We start from the raw sequence: 16,238 nt of genomic DNA, 5'->3' as shown, positions 1-16,238 counted from the left end.
GGCCCTTAATGAAGAGCCTTTCCTGACTTATGGCACCTATGCCTACAATCAGGGAAAATTGGGGGGTATGAACTCGCCTTCTGATGGCACCAGGCACAGTGCATTCCCGTCAGGCTCTGAAAACTCTTGATCTTCTTCTGACACCGGTCGCACTTGCTGCCGTCACAGCCGCCTCTTACCCAGATGTGGGCTTGTGCCTGCAAGTGGAAAGAGCGATGGGCGCATGAAAGTGGAGGGACGGGGACCACCGGGCTAGATCAGCAGAACCAGAACCCACAGCTCTCAAGTTCTAGCCCTGACTCCCTGGAGAGAAGATAGATCTAAAAAGATTGGAACAGGAAGGGGAGAATGGGAGCCAGAGCTCTAGAGTCCTTTGTCCAGGACATCCTCTCCCTGCTCTTGCATGCCATTTCCTGATGGTTAAGAGGACTGATGTAATTAAACTGGGCAGGAGCAAAGAACTACGGTGTTTATAATTAGCTGGGCATTCGCTATTTACTTGGCTAATGATTTTGGAACTGTGAGGTGCGGTGACGCTGCCAAGGAGATGTGGAGGTCATGAATGAATTAAGAGATCTGAAGGGAAGAAATAATTCCTAGAGATGTGGTCTGGGGACAGGAGAAGACAATTCCACATCCAGGAGAAGAAGAGTGGGGGAGAACCCCACAAATCCTTAGAAAAAATGGATCCTGAGAGTTCCTAAAGGGAAGGCATGAGAGTCAGTGGAGGGAACTATAGAAGGAGACAATCTGTTCCCTTGCTTGGACAGGAGATCATGACAGAAAGGAGGGAGGCTGAGAATACACGGCTGACAGGGGAGGAGAGGAAGCAGAGACAGGGGAAGACTGAAAGAAACCCTAGGTAATAATGCAGCCAGATGAGCCAAAGGCTGCTTTATGGATGCAATGTCCTCCCTTCCTTTGCCCACGGTACTCACACTGGTGTCACGACGGCTCTTGGCATAGGTGCTGATACAGCTCAGTGGGGCTTTGCGGGCACAGCGCTCGTGCACTGTGTACTTGCAAACTGTGGGTAAAAAGAAGGAGGATGGATTTGTTGACATGCGAGCAACTAGGGACTGAATCTGCAACGCCAGTTACAGACTGCCCCATGAAATCCCCACCCCATCACCAGCTAATGCCGCCCAGATTCAGGCCTCTCATTTCCTTCCACTCTCCCTGCTTCCTGACCCTTCGATCAGCATCCTGCAAGCACAGAGCCACCGAGAACACCTCTCCAAGAGGAGAGCATGAGAGGCTAAGGGATCCAATAAGTTTTTGTTTCACACAGAGCACAACCAATTGTTGAACGGATGTCGCGTTTTCTGACTACCGAAACTGCAGCGCTCCATGCCTGGGCATCATGCAAATCTCTCCAAGGGCAATGCATTATTCGCCCCTGCTGGATACTGTTTGTGACAAAATTAGTTATGAGAAACGCTCATTTAATAGCAAACCCCCTCACCCCATGTACATGCCACATTGCAAACCACATGCCACATTGCAAACCATGCTTTAAAGGAGCTTGCAGATTTTTAAAAGCAGCAAGCAACTATTGGGCAGCTCATGGAAATCCCAGCTTTATTTTATTTTAAAAGGCAAGCTTCTAGAAAAGTTGTTGGATTGCTGCTGCTGTTGTTTTAATAGGAGAGGAAGTGCCTGCAAAGATGTTGGGAGAAGAACGGAATTGCAGGGGCTTCCAGAGCAAAGGTGCTGGTGCGCATGGCTTTCAAGGGCAATCCTGTTGCATCTCCAGAGGCCACAAGAAATTTCTGATCTAGTCAGTTTCACCCAATAGGGAAAATTAAAACACCCCTCCGCCCTCTGCTCGGTGGTACAGGCCACGCTGCTGGAAGCTCATTTTTTTGTTAGTTCTTCCTGAAGATGCCTTAAATATGGCAGCATTTGGAGGACTCTCCCTCCTCCTGTTCTCCACCCCCAGGTCCCCTTGTTCACAAGCGCACCATTCGCAGGGCACTCATTCCACAGCAGGGGTGGGCACAAACTAGAGAAGCCCATACTAGATGAAAGGAGGAGATGACCACCTTCACCCCAAAGACAAAGGGAGCCACTCACAAGTGCAGCGCAGCCCCTGCTTGCGCAGCCCCAGCAGAAGCGTCTCACACACGTTGCAGTAAACGGGCCGGTTGAAGTGCTTCAGGCGCCAGAGGTGCTGCCCATCATCCTTCATGGTCTGCAGCAACGAAGGAAAGTAGGCAGGGAGGGCAGAAGTTGGTTTTTGTTGTTGCGTGTGATTGTTTTGTGAATGGGAAGGGAAGAGAGATGTCAGGGCTCACGGGAGGTGTGGGAGGGAATGGGTTCTAGGCGGGTCAGAATTTTGGACAAAGGTTGGCATATTTTTGGGGTGCGATGGATAATATGACCTTCAAAATGTGCATGTATAACTTCGGCCCCTTGGAATGAACTAATACAAGAGTAAAAATATCCATTTTTAATAAATATTTTAGGAAGGGAGGACTCTCCTCCAAGAAGCCCCCATGATGGAGAAAAGCACCACATGGAGCAGGGGTGGCTATTCTGTGGTGTGTCAGGGGTTGCTGGACTGCAACTCCCATCCCCCCTTAAACACTGGCCATGCTAGCTGGAGGCTGATGGGAGTTGGAATCCAACAGTGCAGCAACCACTTCAAATCCACACAGTGGAAAAGCAGTTTTGCTTTTGCTCCAGTTTTAATAAAGCCAGCTTGTGGCTTATCCATCAAGCAGGGTGGCAGCTTGAAGCTCGTTTCCAAAGAAGCCCCAGGTAATATTAACATGTGGTTAGAAACCATTCCTGCTTCCTGTACAGGAGATCACAGAATGCCCCCCTGTCCCAGACCACAGCACCTTAGTCTGGCTCAGATGGGCAGAGGTGTGTCTGCCTGTCTTATTATCTCAGCCCCCATCTCCCTTCCCCATCCTTCTCCCTTGCCCCTCTGTGCACTTACAGCCTCCAGTCCAAGTAGCACCAGGAGGGGGACGGTGGTGGCGCCGCCACGGAGCCACTCGGATAGAGACACTGTGCCACTGCCGTCGTAGTCAATCTCTCGCATCATCTCCTGCAGGATCTGTGCCGATGAGAGATGGGAGAAGAAGAGGGCATGGGAGGGCTTGCTGAAGTCCGTTCGACACAGGTCGACATGCGCACCATGCCTTGGTCCCCAGCTCATATTTTTTGAGGCACATCTAGCAGACAAAGCAATTCTTCCCAAAATGTGCATCCAAGAATCCAATGTTATTTGCAGCATATGGCAATTTACATCCACCCCCAGCATCCATCCTCCATCCTCCTTTCTTAAACCCCAAAAGCTTTGTAACTGCAAAGATTATTTGGAGAGAAGGGGGGCGGGGAAACAAGAGCTTGTATTCTTCACCACACTGTCCCCTGCAAAAAAGCAACAACCAGCCAGCAGAAAGGAGAGGTCACTCTATGAGGACACTCCCATCTAGACTTCATATATGAACCTCATTAGCCTGCCCTGGCTCATTTAACCATCAGAAGTCTTCTCTTCCAACTAAATACACACTTTACTCCATAACTGCGCAGCCTGAGCTCCATCCCCTTGCTGGTGTTGTGCTGAAGACAACACCTTATCCAGCTTCCCTGTGTGCTCCATTAACCTCAGATTCTAAGAGACGGCAAAATTCGCAGTGTTTCCCAAACCTGGGTCTCCAGTTGTTTTTGGACTACAACTCCCATCATCCCCAGCTAGCAAGACCAGTGGTCAGGGATGGTGGGAATTATAGTCCAAAAAATAGCTGGAGACCCATGTTTGGGAAACACTGCAAGAACCAGCATCTCCCAGCATAGGTGAGTATGTGTGGGTTGTGTGTGATGGAACAGAAATATGCCTAGTGAAAATCAGGTATGGGTATTCTGCACTTACTGGCTTAAGCTCAGTGACGTCCCAGTCCAGATATTCAGCCACACGCATCATCTGTGTGATTATGCGGTCCACCTCCTACATAAGAACATAGTTTAAGGCCTGCATTAAAGGTGAAGGAAGGTGCTTACATAAAAAAAGGCCAGGCACATTAGAAACTGGGGCGCATTTAGAGAGATAAAGTCAGGAGTCAAGAAACACCAGTTGATAAGAGGTATCACAGATTGGGAGAAGCCAAAGACAGCATCGTATCTCAGCTTGCTCAAAATAGGATGGCTATCTTTGTTCTAGCAGGAGATGCAGCAAACTTGACTTGCTGATTTTCTTCCTATCATGCAGCTGTTAAAGGCATAGGAGCCCTGCCAGGAAAAAAAGTGGCAACCTTGTACAGCAAATCATAAAAGTGCATATGGTGTGGCTCTGGTCTCTGACATTAGTTGGACTGGGCCAGGAGGGCACATCCACCACACTGCATTGCAAAGAAAATATGAAAAAAAGATTTGCTCCCTTTTGCTCCCAAATTTCCTCTTCCAAATATGGCATCCATAGCAGAAACCCAGAAGGGCTGGAATCATAGCCAGGATGGGGCCCCTCTAGGCTGCAAACTTGGCGGTAATGTGGAGGTCTCCCACAGAAAGCAGAAAAGGTGGAATGCTGGAAAACAAGCAGCAATGCTTCTGTGCCAAGGCAACAAGATACAGACCTCCTGGGAGCGTGGAGGGAAAAGTCCACATAAGTGCAAACCAGAGATAAGCTATGAGGGGGAAATGAGCACCCACAAATGAGGGAAGGAAGGCAACGTATTGTGGGCACCATCAAAGGCAGGAGTGTGAGAGACAGAACAACAGGGAACAATGTACCAGGATGTTCTCCTGAGCAAGCCTCACTAAAACGAAGCTTGTGCGAGAGAACTTCCCTGTAGAAGTCTGTCTGGGCTCATGTCAATTAGTGTGTGGGTGGGTGCCACTGAAATAGCTTGGGTCATCCCAGCTACTAAAAGCACAAATTTTCAAAAGCTTTGTGGGTGGAGATGCGTGTTGCTGGGTGTGTAGCCTGTAATGCCTGAATGGGGAAAAAGAGGAAATGAATGGGGAGAGGATATCCAATGCCAACAAGCCCAAAGTTAGCTCCTGAAGATCTCATGCTACTCACTGAACTGTCGAGCAGGCCATTCCCATCTTTGTCATAGAGCTTGAAGGTGACTGTGGGAGGAGAAATAAGATCAGAACTAGAAGCTTCAAGATCAAAGGAAAAAAACCTCTGCCATCTCCCTTCTGGTTCAGACACCTTCCATAAAGACCCCATTCCCTTCCAACCCTTCACCAAGCCTTTCCCCCCCTCAAGAACCGCCAGGGACAGATTTTCACCAGTGTTTGCTTACCCCAAACCCACCCACCCCAATATCTGAGGCTAAGAACTGGGGTCCTCAGCTGCCTCATCCTTCTCTTGATCCTTTCTCAGTTACTCACATTCCAGCTTGTCTTCTGGCCTTCCACCTTCCAGCAGAGAGAAGTAACAAGAGACATCATTGACGCAAACAAAGCCACTGGCTGCAAAGCGAGGAGGGGGGAGGGAGAGAGAGGAAAGGCTTTAGGGGCAAGAGATCTGTCAATAATTCTCCACCCTAGGGGCTGCTAGATATTGCACTGCATTCACATTTATGTACTGTATTAAAAAACAACAACTCTCAAGACATTTTTATTTCAGGCTACATTTCATTCGTTGTCATCACCTGCTGTATATCTCTGTTTATTGTTCTTTTGGGGCTCACTCTAAGGAGTTTATTTTTAAAAAAAAAAACAAAACAGTTTTCAAGTAAGTGTTATGATTTGTGTATGCCACCTTGAGAGGACATTTGTCCTAAAAGACAGGATATAAATAAATCAGATGCTAAGTCAAACCTCCACCCAAAAAAAATGCTTAGCAGAGCATCTGTCCCTACTTTTTAAGCATTTTGGAATGCTGTTTTTTCACCACCAGAGGATGTGCAGATCCTACGCACCCCCTGAACAAAAGCAAGACAATATAGCAGTCTTTCTGCTGGAAGTCTCCTTACTTGGTTGCACCCCTGGCTCTCCTGTGGCCTGTCCTGCCGTAGTCTGGAAAGACATGAAGAGATGGCTGCAAAGTTCATCTGAGATCTCCTCTGCTTCCAAGTAGGTTTTCAGGAAGAGCTTGAAGCCCTCAAAGTCTATCGTCTGGCAACGGCATCAGTAGAAGAACAAAGCGACAGAAGAAAAAGAGGAGGAATGTGAGGAAACCCATCCTTTCAGTTGTAATAGAAAATGAACAGAGTACTGATCTGAGCAATGTCAGTGCTACGTTAGTGGTCTTGCATGGTAAGGGAGAATGGAGAACCTCAATTGTTTTGTCCCTGATTTAACGGGAGTGAATAAATAATCTCTATAATGGGAAACTGATTGGGACAGTTTTTGTAAAATATGCAGGGATTTAAGACATGTAAAATGAACCATGGAAAGAGAAGAAGAGAAGTCATTGATGTTTTAAGGATGTAAAATGAGTATGTGAAACTGTAAAACAGAAAATTTAATAAACATTATAAAAATAAAATAAAAGAATCTCCTCTCCATTCGCTCCACTGCATGGCAGCTATTGGATTAGCAGACACAGGAAGGGGAGAAGTCATCACATAGGCTGAGTAAGAGACAATGGGCAAGCAACAGGGAAGACTTGCGATGCATAGGGCAGGTTCACGATAATCCACAGGGGAGCCTTGGGTTGTTTGATTATAGGAAGGAAGGCAGAAGTAGAGACTCAGCAGATTGTGTAAATGCTGTGGATGGAATGAATCTTGATTTCGGTAAAGCATTTGACGAAGTCCCTTATTATATTTTGGTGAGCAAACTGGTTAAATGCGAGTTAGGTGATAATACTGCCAGGTGGATCCACAACTGTTTCGAAAACCACGCTCATCCATGGTTCCTCACCAAACTGGAGGGATGCCACAAGTGGGATGCAGCAGGAATCCAAGCCTGACACGTTTCAACATTTTTTATCAGTAACACAGTGGAGGGACTCTTTATCAGTTAAGAGGATGATACAAAACTGAAAGGGACAGTTAACATCTCAGAAGATACAAAGAGAAAAACTGGGATGACACAGACAAATTAAACAGGAACAAATGCAAACAGGAAACAAACTAAATGCAAATGTAAATAGGAATGCAAATAGGAAACAAACTACAAGTACAGGGGTGAGGGGTGCCTGGCTCAACAGCAGTACATGCGAAAGAGATCTTGAGATTATAGTCAGACATGAGCTGAACATGAGGCAGCAACGTGAGGCAGCTGCAAAATAGGCTAATGCGACTCTGGGCTGCACTGACAGAACTGTTGTTTCCAAGTCACAAGAAGGAATTTGTTTTCATTTTTTGTTTTGCTTGGAGTACTGTGTCCAATTCTTTACTAAGAATGTAGACAAATTGGAGCAAGTTCAGATAAGGGTAGTGAAGGTGGTCAACTGTATGGAGAACAAGTCCTATGAGGAAAGGCTGAAGGAATGAGCTAAGTTTAGTCCAAAGATGCGGGACATCATGATAGCACAAGTACCTAAAAGGCTATTGCATTCAAAGTAGCAAATATTTGCTCTCTGCTAATCCAGATGGCAGGATTAGATCTAGTGGTCTTAAATGACAGGAGAGTGAATCTCTATGGAACTTTAGGATCAACCTATCTGTAAGAACAGGTTAAAAATTAGCATCCCTAGCAAGGAGCTCTATCGTCCCACCTCCCGGAAAAAAATGCTTTTGTGTCATGGTGTGAAAAGGACGAAGATTCTCCCACGTTTGATCTTGCTACGACAGTGGTGATGTATTGCCACACACATATACATCCTATACTCCATAGATAGGTGAATTTTGCGCCCCTCCTGTGCCTGCATCCTGGTGGGGGCTGGTTTTGCCAACCTCCAGGTATGCCTCAGCTGGGACATGAGAGGTTCAAAGGGATGGCATATTGCTTTGCAAGGTCACCTTGCCTACATGAACTTTGGGGGTAAATTCTTTTCTTGGAATGAGTGACCCCCCCCCAAAAAAAATTGTTCAAATTTTGCAAGGCAAGAGATGAACGGGCACAAGGGAAGAAGGGTATACTCACATCTCCTTGAAGGTGCTCAGACAATTTACCGTCTCCATAAAATTCCTGCAGCACGTCCTGCACCTTCTTGCTGCTGTCTGTAGGGCAAAGAAAACAGATTGAACGGAGGGAAATTATACAGTGTAGGAAACATGATACATGCCGTGCCCAGGGGTTGCAGGACTCTGCCCTATGTTTGAAAGGAACGTGGGTTACCAGTGGGCTGCAAAAAGGCAGCAGTTCTGGCCCAAATATCTCCTGGCTTTCAACGCTTGTGAACCCAGGGCATTAGGAATTTTGGCATTCAACTTCCACGTTTGTCCAGCACTGTTTGGGGTGGGTGGGTAGGCCAATAATTTCAATGCGGGAAAACAGGGATCTAAAACTACCTTGCTCTTTGCAAGCCAAGGTACTCCCACAAGCTGCAAGCCGTCCCCCAGCTAAACTCTCACAGACCATACTGTTTTCTCTGTAGCCGTCAAATCAGGATTTCTGACTCTGACATTCCAAGATGATATTACGGGGACAGCTACAGAGTGAACAGACCTTTCAGTTACACTCAGCCCCCTCCAGATTGGCATAGAGAGACAGTTCCTTCCACCTTCCCCCCCCTCCCCCCCTGCCACCGCCCCAGCTCCATCAAAGCAAACCCAGATTTTGGCATGTCAATGTCCCACTTGACTCCCTGATGCTTTAGGATGGGGAGTCCCTTTCAACCTTTCCTGTTGTCACAGTCCTTCCCCAATAGGTCCCAGCCTGGTGGGGCCAGCCCAGAGAGATAGATGGGAGAAGGGAAAAGACTCACAGTCGATGTACTTCTGCAGCTGGGTGAACTCCTCTGGGCTGAGCGTGGCCCATTCCTTGCTGTCGGACATGCTGCTGTCCTTGCTCCACTTTACGCCTGCAAAGAACAGGGGAGAGTCAAGGAGATCTTGTTAGGCAGAGCGGTAGAGACCGATGCTTTGGGCACAGGTCTTCTCTCTCTCTCTCTCTCTCTCTCTCTCTCTCTCTCTCTCTCCTTCTTCTTCTTCTTCCTCTCACACTCTCCTGGCTGATTAGCTGAGCCGGCACATTCTTCTCTGGCACAATTGGTTTCCAGAGCAGCGACTGGGAATTTCGCCACAGCACACCCAGCCACAGAGCAGGCGAGATTCCAGCTGCACAGCCTCTGAGAGAGGGAGGGAGGGAGAAAGGGAGAAGTACCACCGGCAGGTTTAACCCCTGGAGGAGCAGCACAGTCTGCTCCCGATTCAGTTGGGATCCTGGCTGGAGCAGAGAAGTGGATGAGGAGGGCGGTCTACAGCCCAAGTGCATAAACACCTTGCACAGCAGCCCTTTTAAATCCTGACATGCTTGCATGATGCAGCCTCTTAAAGGGACAGTCCCCCGTTACCTGAATAAGTAGGGGAGCAGTTGGCAGGGCACTTGCTGCACCTCTTACCCCAGAGCAAGCCCATAGCCACAGACCCACAGGGCGGGGGCACGGAAGGAGGAGGAGGGGAGGAGGACTCCACCAGAGCTGCCCAGAGGCGAGGCAATGGTGGGATGCTGGTGGTAGCAAGACCATCCAAACAAGAAGGCAGAGGGAAAAGGCAGTGTGGAGAGAAACAGTTAGGCAAATTTATACCCTTTTGCCGCAGATGGTGCCAGCCCCATTAATATTTAAAGGAGAAGAGTCACCGTGCCAAGGTTTCGTGCGTTATTGCTGGGAGCTCCACACATTTCACAGGGATGCGATCCTGGCAAGCGAGTGCAAGGGCGGGGGATCTGAAGGGAGCCAGCCAGGCTGGCACACTGCGGAGGCTCACTTCATCAAGGGGAGTTTGGGAAGCTGAAAGCAACACTCGGAAAGTATCAATTAAGGTCCAGCCTTAGTCGTCGCCAACAGTAGCCTATTTGGGATGCTTCAGGAGAGATGCTCAATAATTATGTTCCAGTTCATCAATCACAGCTTCCAGCAACTTCGTGCTTAAAGAGGACCTGAGCAGAAAGCTACCTTCCCTGATACCTTTAGCCTTCATTAAATATAGTTAGAACCCTCTTTTTAAAAAAAGCCCATTTATGCTGCAGGCCTTCACCAAATCCCATGGCAGTGAGTTCCACAGATCAATAAGTTGTGCAAAAATAAAAACTGAGTTTTAGTGGAGACCCCTGAGATTACTTAAAAGCTTTAACGACGATTTAGCCTTGCCTCAGCTATGTATGATTCTTATGCTTTCCCGTCATTGTAACCCTTCTCAAATCTTTCTTTCATGAGCCAAACAAGCCATTTTGAAGTTCTTTCAGAATCTGCCACACACTTTAGGAGAAGGGTGGCGCAGAACCAAGCAAAAGCTCCCTCTGGGTGTGCATTTATCCAGGTTCATCTAGGTGTGCACATTTAATTAATGTTATATAGTTTTCTGGGTTGTTTCTGGATTTTAAATACATGGGCAACTTCTGCTACGTAGTTCAAAGAAAGGGAGAGAGGAGTAGATGGAGCGCCCAGTATATTCTAAAATTGCCCAAGCTGGGTTCACTATGTAACTTAAGCAAATTCATTCAAATGTAGCCAGTTTGTAAACAGCAACAACAAGAAGACACCTTTCATACACACAACACTTTACAAACTGCAAGGGAACAGCACCTAGCCCTAAGGGGCTTAAAATCTATGTATCAACACAAGGGAGACACTGAAGTAGAACAGAAACAGGGAAAGACTAAACAATTATTTCAAGTTACAGGTAGGCAGCCATGATGGTCTGCCGTAGTTGAAGCAAAAAAAAAAAATTCCTTCCAGTAGCACCTAGAGAACAACTAAGTTTGTTATTGGTATGAGCTTTTTCAGACCTGAAGAAGTGTGCATGCACACAAAAGCTCATACCAGTAACAAACTTAGTTGGTCTCTAAGGTGCTACTGGAAGGATTTTTTTTATTATTTTGTTTCAATTATTTCAGATATACATACTTAGGCTTAGTTACAGCAAGGTTTTTGGTGTACAAAATTGTTTGTGCTAATAATAGGTTTTTGCCAAAGGCTTCAGGGGAAAATATATCCCAGTACCAAACTCTAGACTTTCTAGTAGCAATGAGGCTGTGAACCAGGAAATCCCTCGATTCAAATATTGCCTTCTGCTTCTGCACGATTTGATGAGGCTTTTTTCTTTCAGCCTCTGGTCTGCAGTATGAGGATAATAATACTTACCTAACCTACAAGCATAGAGCAGAACAAGCAATGAATAATTTTAGACTCTGTATATAACTAGTGCAAAGGTGTTCCAGCAACGGGACATTAGTGGTGGAAAAATGTTGTGCCTGGAACAGAAGACTTAACAAAGGAAGGTGCTTTATACCTGATCTAGAGTGAGCACTGCCAGTTGCAATGCAGATATTTATGTTTGCTAACCTGTTGCATCAATACTCCTTCCTATGCCTCAGTTTCCCTCTCTTGCTATCCAAGCCCCTCTCCTTTGGTTTAAGAGCCAACACTTTCTGCTGTCAAGATTTTTTCCAGTTTCATTCCCGCACTTGGTCCATCTGCTATTTACCACCCTGCAGGCAGGAACCTCCCATGAGAATCATTAATTCATGCTCAGGCAGATCCCTCTGCCTTACTTTGCAATGCTCAAGAGCACTCCACTCTCTCTGCTGGGCATGGAGAGAAAAGCCCTGTACTCAGACCCATTAGTGCTAATAGGGCTAATTGCAATTACCACTGTTAAGGGATTAAGGACAGGAAGGGCCCACTCTGACTCTTAAGAGCCATTTTTTAAGGCCCACGCAAATCCCCACTTTCCCTCCTCTCCACCCTTCCCTCTCTGGCTGCATTTCTCAGCCACAGCTTTTCCAGATCTTTCTCTGATCCCCAGGTTTGCTCCTTCACTGCCTCAAACCCCTTCTCTCCTGATGCTAGTTTTCATGATATTCATCAGCAGCACAGGGATAACAGGACAGGGCCCTGGAACAGACCCTCCAAGTGTCCCTATTCTCCACTATGTCCAGTTGTGACCGACTCTGGGGTTGGAGCGCTCATCTTGCTTTATTGGCCGAGGGAGCCAGCGTACAGCTTCCGGGTCATGTGGCCAGCATGACTAAGCCGCTTCTGGCGAACCAGAGCAGCGCACGGAAACGCCGTTTACCTTCCTGCCGGAGCGGTAGCTATTTATCTACTTGCACTTTGACGTGCTTTCGAACTGCTAGGTTGGCAGGAGCAGGGACCGAGCAACGGGAGCTCACCCCGTCGTGGGGATTTGAACCGCCAACCTTCTGATCGGCAAGTCCTAGGCTCAGTGGTTTAACCCACAGCGCCACCCGCGTCCCTCCACTATTCTTAGCACATCCCTATTCTTAGCACATCCCTATTTTCACTGGAGAAATGATGGAGGGTATGGGGGTATGGTATGAGACTCCCGAGAAATTTGAGGGTATGCTGGAATCACAGGTGAAGAGGGTGGGATGGAGAAGGTCGTTGCTAGCACTTGCAGTTTCTCCCACATACTCAAGTTATTTAAAGACACAAGAACTCCTTCTCTTTCTGTGCCTGCCAACCCTAGCACTGCCAGTGTGGTGTAATGGTTAGAGTGTTGGACTATGACCTGGGAGACCAGGGTTCGGATCCCTACTCAGCCATGAAGCTCACTAGGCGACCTGGGGCCAGTCACCATCTCTCAGCCTAACCTACCACACAGGGTTGCTGTGAGGATGAAATGGGGCGGGAGGAGAGCCATGAGCTCCTTGGGAGAAAAGGTGGTCTATATGTGTAATAAACACGCAGAAACAGCTCTTCACAGTCTCTTGCACTTCCCAAATAATGTGGGGCACTGAGGGCAGCTTTTTGAAAGCTGAACTTGTAGGAAAGAGAACTGAAAGGCATGGAGTATTTGTGTAAAAAAAGGTTTAAAAAGACAGATTCAGCAGCCAGCTCAGAAGAGACCAAATCAGGGCAAAATCTGTGCAGGCCCAAGAAACTGAGAGTGACTTGCGTTGATTTTCCCACCCCATACCTTCTTTCATAGGAGCCAACTCCGAGGGGCCATAGGGGCTTCGGCCCTTGCAATAACATTTTTGAGGGGGCTGGAGGCTCACCTCCAAAGTTGATGGACATTGCCATTCAAATGGTGTGCGTGCACCATGTCATGTGATCAGTTATGCAGGGTAGGGCATACCTGGGCCCCCACAATGTTTTATTCCAGTTGGCACCCCTGCCTCCTTTGCAGGGAAAGTTTTTAGGAAATGATACACTTATCACTTGGAGAACTGAAACACACTGTCATCATGCCTTGCTTCAAGAAATAACCGCTAAAGCCATGTGAACAGATAGTCCTTTCTGCAGGACAGGGTGATGGCAGATGAACTTTTTCCAGATAAAGCACTGGGCAAAAAATAGGCAGAGCAACAAATATAGATGTCTACCTTTGTACTGGAGGTTAGTTTCTCCACACTCACCTCTCTATCCCCCATCCGGGTAAGCAAAAGGCATTATCAGAGTGAAAGGACACATTCTGGTCAGGCGAAAGCACTTAGGATATGTGCAGCTCACCAGAGAGGGGTGTGGCCTGGGAAGAATTCTGAGGGCCAGATAGAAAGTCCAGGAGGGAAGCATTGGGTCCTAGGTTCTTCATCCTTGCTACATGAGGGCACCAGGAGCAACTTCCCCCATTACTTGTTCCATGGCACTGCCAACTCTGAGATGAGGGAGCCAAAAATCTCAGTCCAAAGGAAGCAACTAGTTCACTCTAGTGCCAAAGAATAGAAGATGATGCGACTTGACTAGACATGGGTCTAAGAAAAATGAACTTTCTAACATCCTCCTCTTTCAAGGGTTATATAGGGGAACTGTATTTGGCGGATATGCACCTCAAATTTCTCATGTCAAATACCAGTAATGGAGATCAGGGTCTCAAAGGTGCCATACCCCTGCTGGAGGAATTCTCTTTGGGGCGCCCCAGACTAAAATACTCTGTGAGAAGAGACTGCGAGGGAGACTAGGAAGGTCCCGGGTCCTCAGGAAAAATGGCGATATAACCTTCTTCCCGTGGCAAATGTAGCCCTATCTTGGAATCAGGCAGACGCCAAGCTGCCATTGAGCCCTAAAGGGGCAGGCTCAGTTGACTGCCAAATGCCAAAGTGCCCATCTGAGGAACAAAGGCTCTTTGAGAGTAAATAAACACTGGTGAGTAAGCCACTCCTTAAGAGTAGACCAAACCTGCAAGCAATGTGAAGGTTCGAGTTTAAAAGCCTTCTGTTCCAGGCACAACATCTTTGCCCCAGTGACATATGGTTGCACAAACAACATCTCTGTACCAGAATGGAGCAAGCTTGTGTTTTCATCCGCTCTGGAGGGTGGGACCCAAACCAATGGTTTTGAAAGGAGCTCAGGAAGAACTTTCTGGCAGACTCCCACGAGAGGTGGCGGACTCTCCTTCCTTGGAGGTTTTTAAAAAGAAGTTAGATGGTCATCTGTCACGTATGATCTAGCTGAGATTCCTGCATTGCAGGAGGTTGAACTAGATGACCCTCAGGGTCTCTTCCAATTCTACAATTCTAAGATTCTAGGATTCCCTGACTTGTGCCGCCCTGCCACCTAGCTAGTCACTGGACCTTTCCTCTAATGTTGCCCCTCTGTTGAGACTCTGGACTGCCCCAACCATTTAGACTGCTGTGAGACACTGATTCTGGCACTGCTCTTGTTAAGCCACAGCTGCCCTGCCTTGTGCAGGGAGGAAGGCCTTGAAAGACAGTTCTGCTTTAAAAAGTGCTCTGGGTTTTCTATGAGTCTGGGATGGCTGTGTGTGTTTTTTGCCACAGCCTAGGTAGTTTATCCTGGAGGCACTTGCAACAGCAACACCGACATATACCAAGAGCTACTGTAACAGCTCTGGGCACACTTTGAAAGACTGATTTACACTAGGAGGAGAGAGGGATGAGCAAAGATGGCTTGGGGAGACAGGCCCACAAGCTCCTTATTCCCGCCCAGCCTGTTGCTTCTTCCCAGCTCTTAACTGTTCCTGTGTGTCCTACAGCTTTCTGCCAATTCTCTCCCGTCTCTGACAAAAAAGGAAATAAAGCAGAACATAAAACGGAAAAATTCAAACCATAAAATTATACAACTGTGTACGTAAGGTCTGCCAGTTAAATAAAACATGTGAATATAGGCATGGCTTTGCCATTCAAATACTGAGGATTTGTGGTTGCAGAATTAATGGATGGTTTAGTCAGGAATTTCGTATTTTCTGAGGGGGGCGAGGACGGGGCCGGTACACTACTAGACAGCATAAAGCTGGCCAAAGCCGGTGCTTGTGGGAGACACAAGAGGTTGGGCTGCTCTGAGTACATGTCCCCTCCTTGCGAGGTGACACTCTGGCCTTCCCTACTGCAACCTGCTTGTCAGGACCTAAATAAAACAATAAATTTCACGTGGGCTATGACAAAAAGGAAACGTTTCCGCGGCAACCACAACAACATCTGCCAAGGTTATTGTAGGCGCTGAATAACAGCAGTTTGGCTGCTGAAAACGAACATGGTTCCCGCTGCTAAAACAATACTGCCATACACAGGATGCCCCAAGTGCATTCTGGGAGGAGAGTTAGTCAGCTGGAGCCTCAGCCAGAATTTCATACTTTTTAAGGTCAGGAGGATCCACTGAGATAATAAGCTTGGAAATCTGTCTCTTTAAGGAAGGCCCCAGAATCTCCTTCAGCAAGTGCTAAGCTATGAAGCCACTCCAACAGCCAATAAATAATCCCATGAGCACTCCATGCTCTCAGTGCGATGCTCTCTTCCATGCAGCCAGCAAATCAGCCCAGCCCAGGAATGACGAGCTAGGAAGAAGGCGCGGGAGTTCTGGAGCTGTAGCGGGTGAAGGAAAAAGCACCTAGCCTTGAGAACTGGCAGTGCTGTAAGCAGAGTTTGAAAGGACCTCCTCTGAAGCTATGATTGTATGACTGTAGGGATTGACTAGGGTTATATAGGGGAAAGCAGTCTGCCAAGCATCCTGGAGCCAAGTTGTTCAGAATTTTCTATATGTCCGCAACAACACTTTTGAGTGTTGTCCGGTAGCCACTAGGCAGCCAGTGCAGTTCCTTCAGCACAAGTGAAGTATGTACATACCTGGGTGCCCCATTTAGCACTACAGCTGCTGGATCCTGCACTTAGCTGCAGTTTCTGTGCTGGCTGCTAGGACAGCCACAGATATAGCACATTACAGAAACCTAAGCGTGTGGATACCAACGCATGACCAGCAGTGGCCAAGCTACCCTATTCAGGAAAGAGCAAGCTGTAAT

General features: G+C 47.5%; 1 protein-coding gene across 7 annotated transcripts in view; it reads right to left on the bottom strand.

The window, feature by feature from the left end:
- The window catches only part of DGKA (diacylglycerol kinase alpha), a 75,845-nt gene that overhangs the window by 13,322 nt on the left and 46,285 nt on the right, over window positions 1-16,238 (bottom strand). For all 7 annotated transcript variants that reach the window (XM_080994496.1, XM_080994500.1, XM_080994502.1 and 4 more), the window contains 10 exons: window positions 8,783-8,878; window positions 7,999-8,075; window positions 5,940-6,081; window positions 5,353-5,433; window positions 5,036-5,085; window positions 3,887-3,961; window positions 2,948-3,067; window positions 2,077-2,194; window positions 939-1,027; window positions 78-197 (listed from right to left, as the gene is read on the bottom strand). In XM_080994496.1, the coding sequence (XP_080850622.1) occupies window positions 78-197; window positions 939-1,027; window positions 2,077-2,194; window positions 2,948-3,067; window positions 3,887-3,961; window positions 5,036-5,085; window positions 5,353-5,433; window positions 5,940-6,081; window positions 7,999-8,075; window positions 8,783-8,878 (968 nt within the window). The remainder of the gene's footprint in view (window positions 1-77; window positions 198-938; window positions 1,028-2,076; window positions 2,195-2,947; window positions 3,068-3,886; window positions 3,962-5,035; window positions 5,086-5,352; window positions 5,434-5,939; window positions 6,082-7,998; window positions 8,076-8,782; window positions 8,879-16,238) is intronic.

Source organism: Podarcis pityusensis (genome assembly GCF_964106645.2).
Source record: "Podarcis pityusensis genome assembly, chromosome: 2".
Classification (NCBI taxonomy): domain Eukaryota; kingdom Metazoa; phylum Chordata; class Lepidosauria; order Squamata; family Lacertidae; genus Podarcis; species Podarcis pityusensis.
The sequence above is the reverse complement of the archived record's forward strand: the minus strand, read 5'-3'. Positions and strand labels throughout refer to the sequence as shown.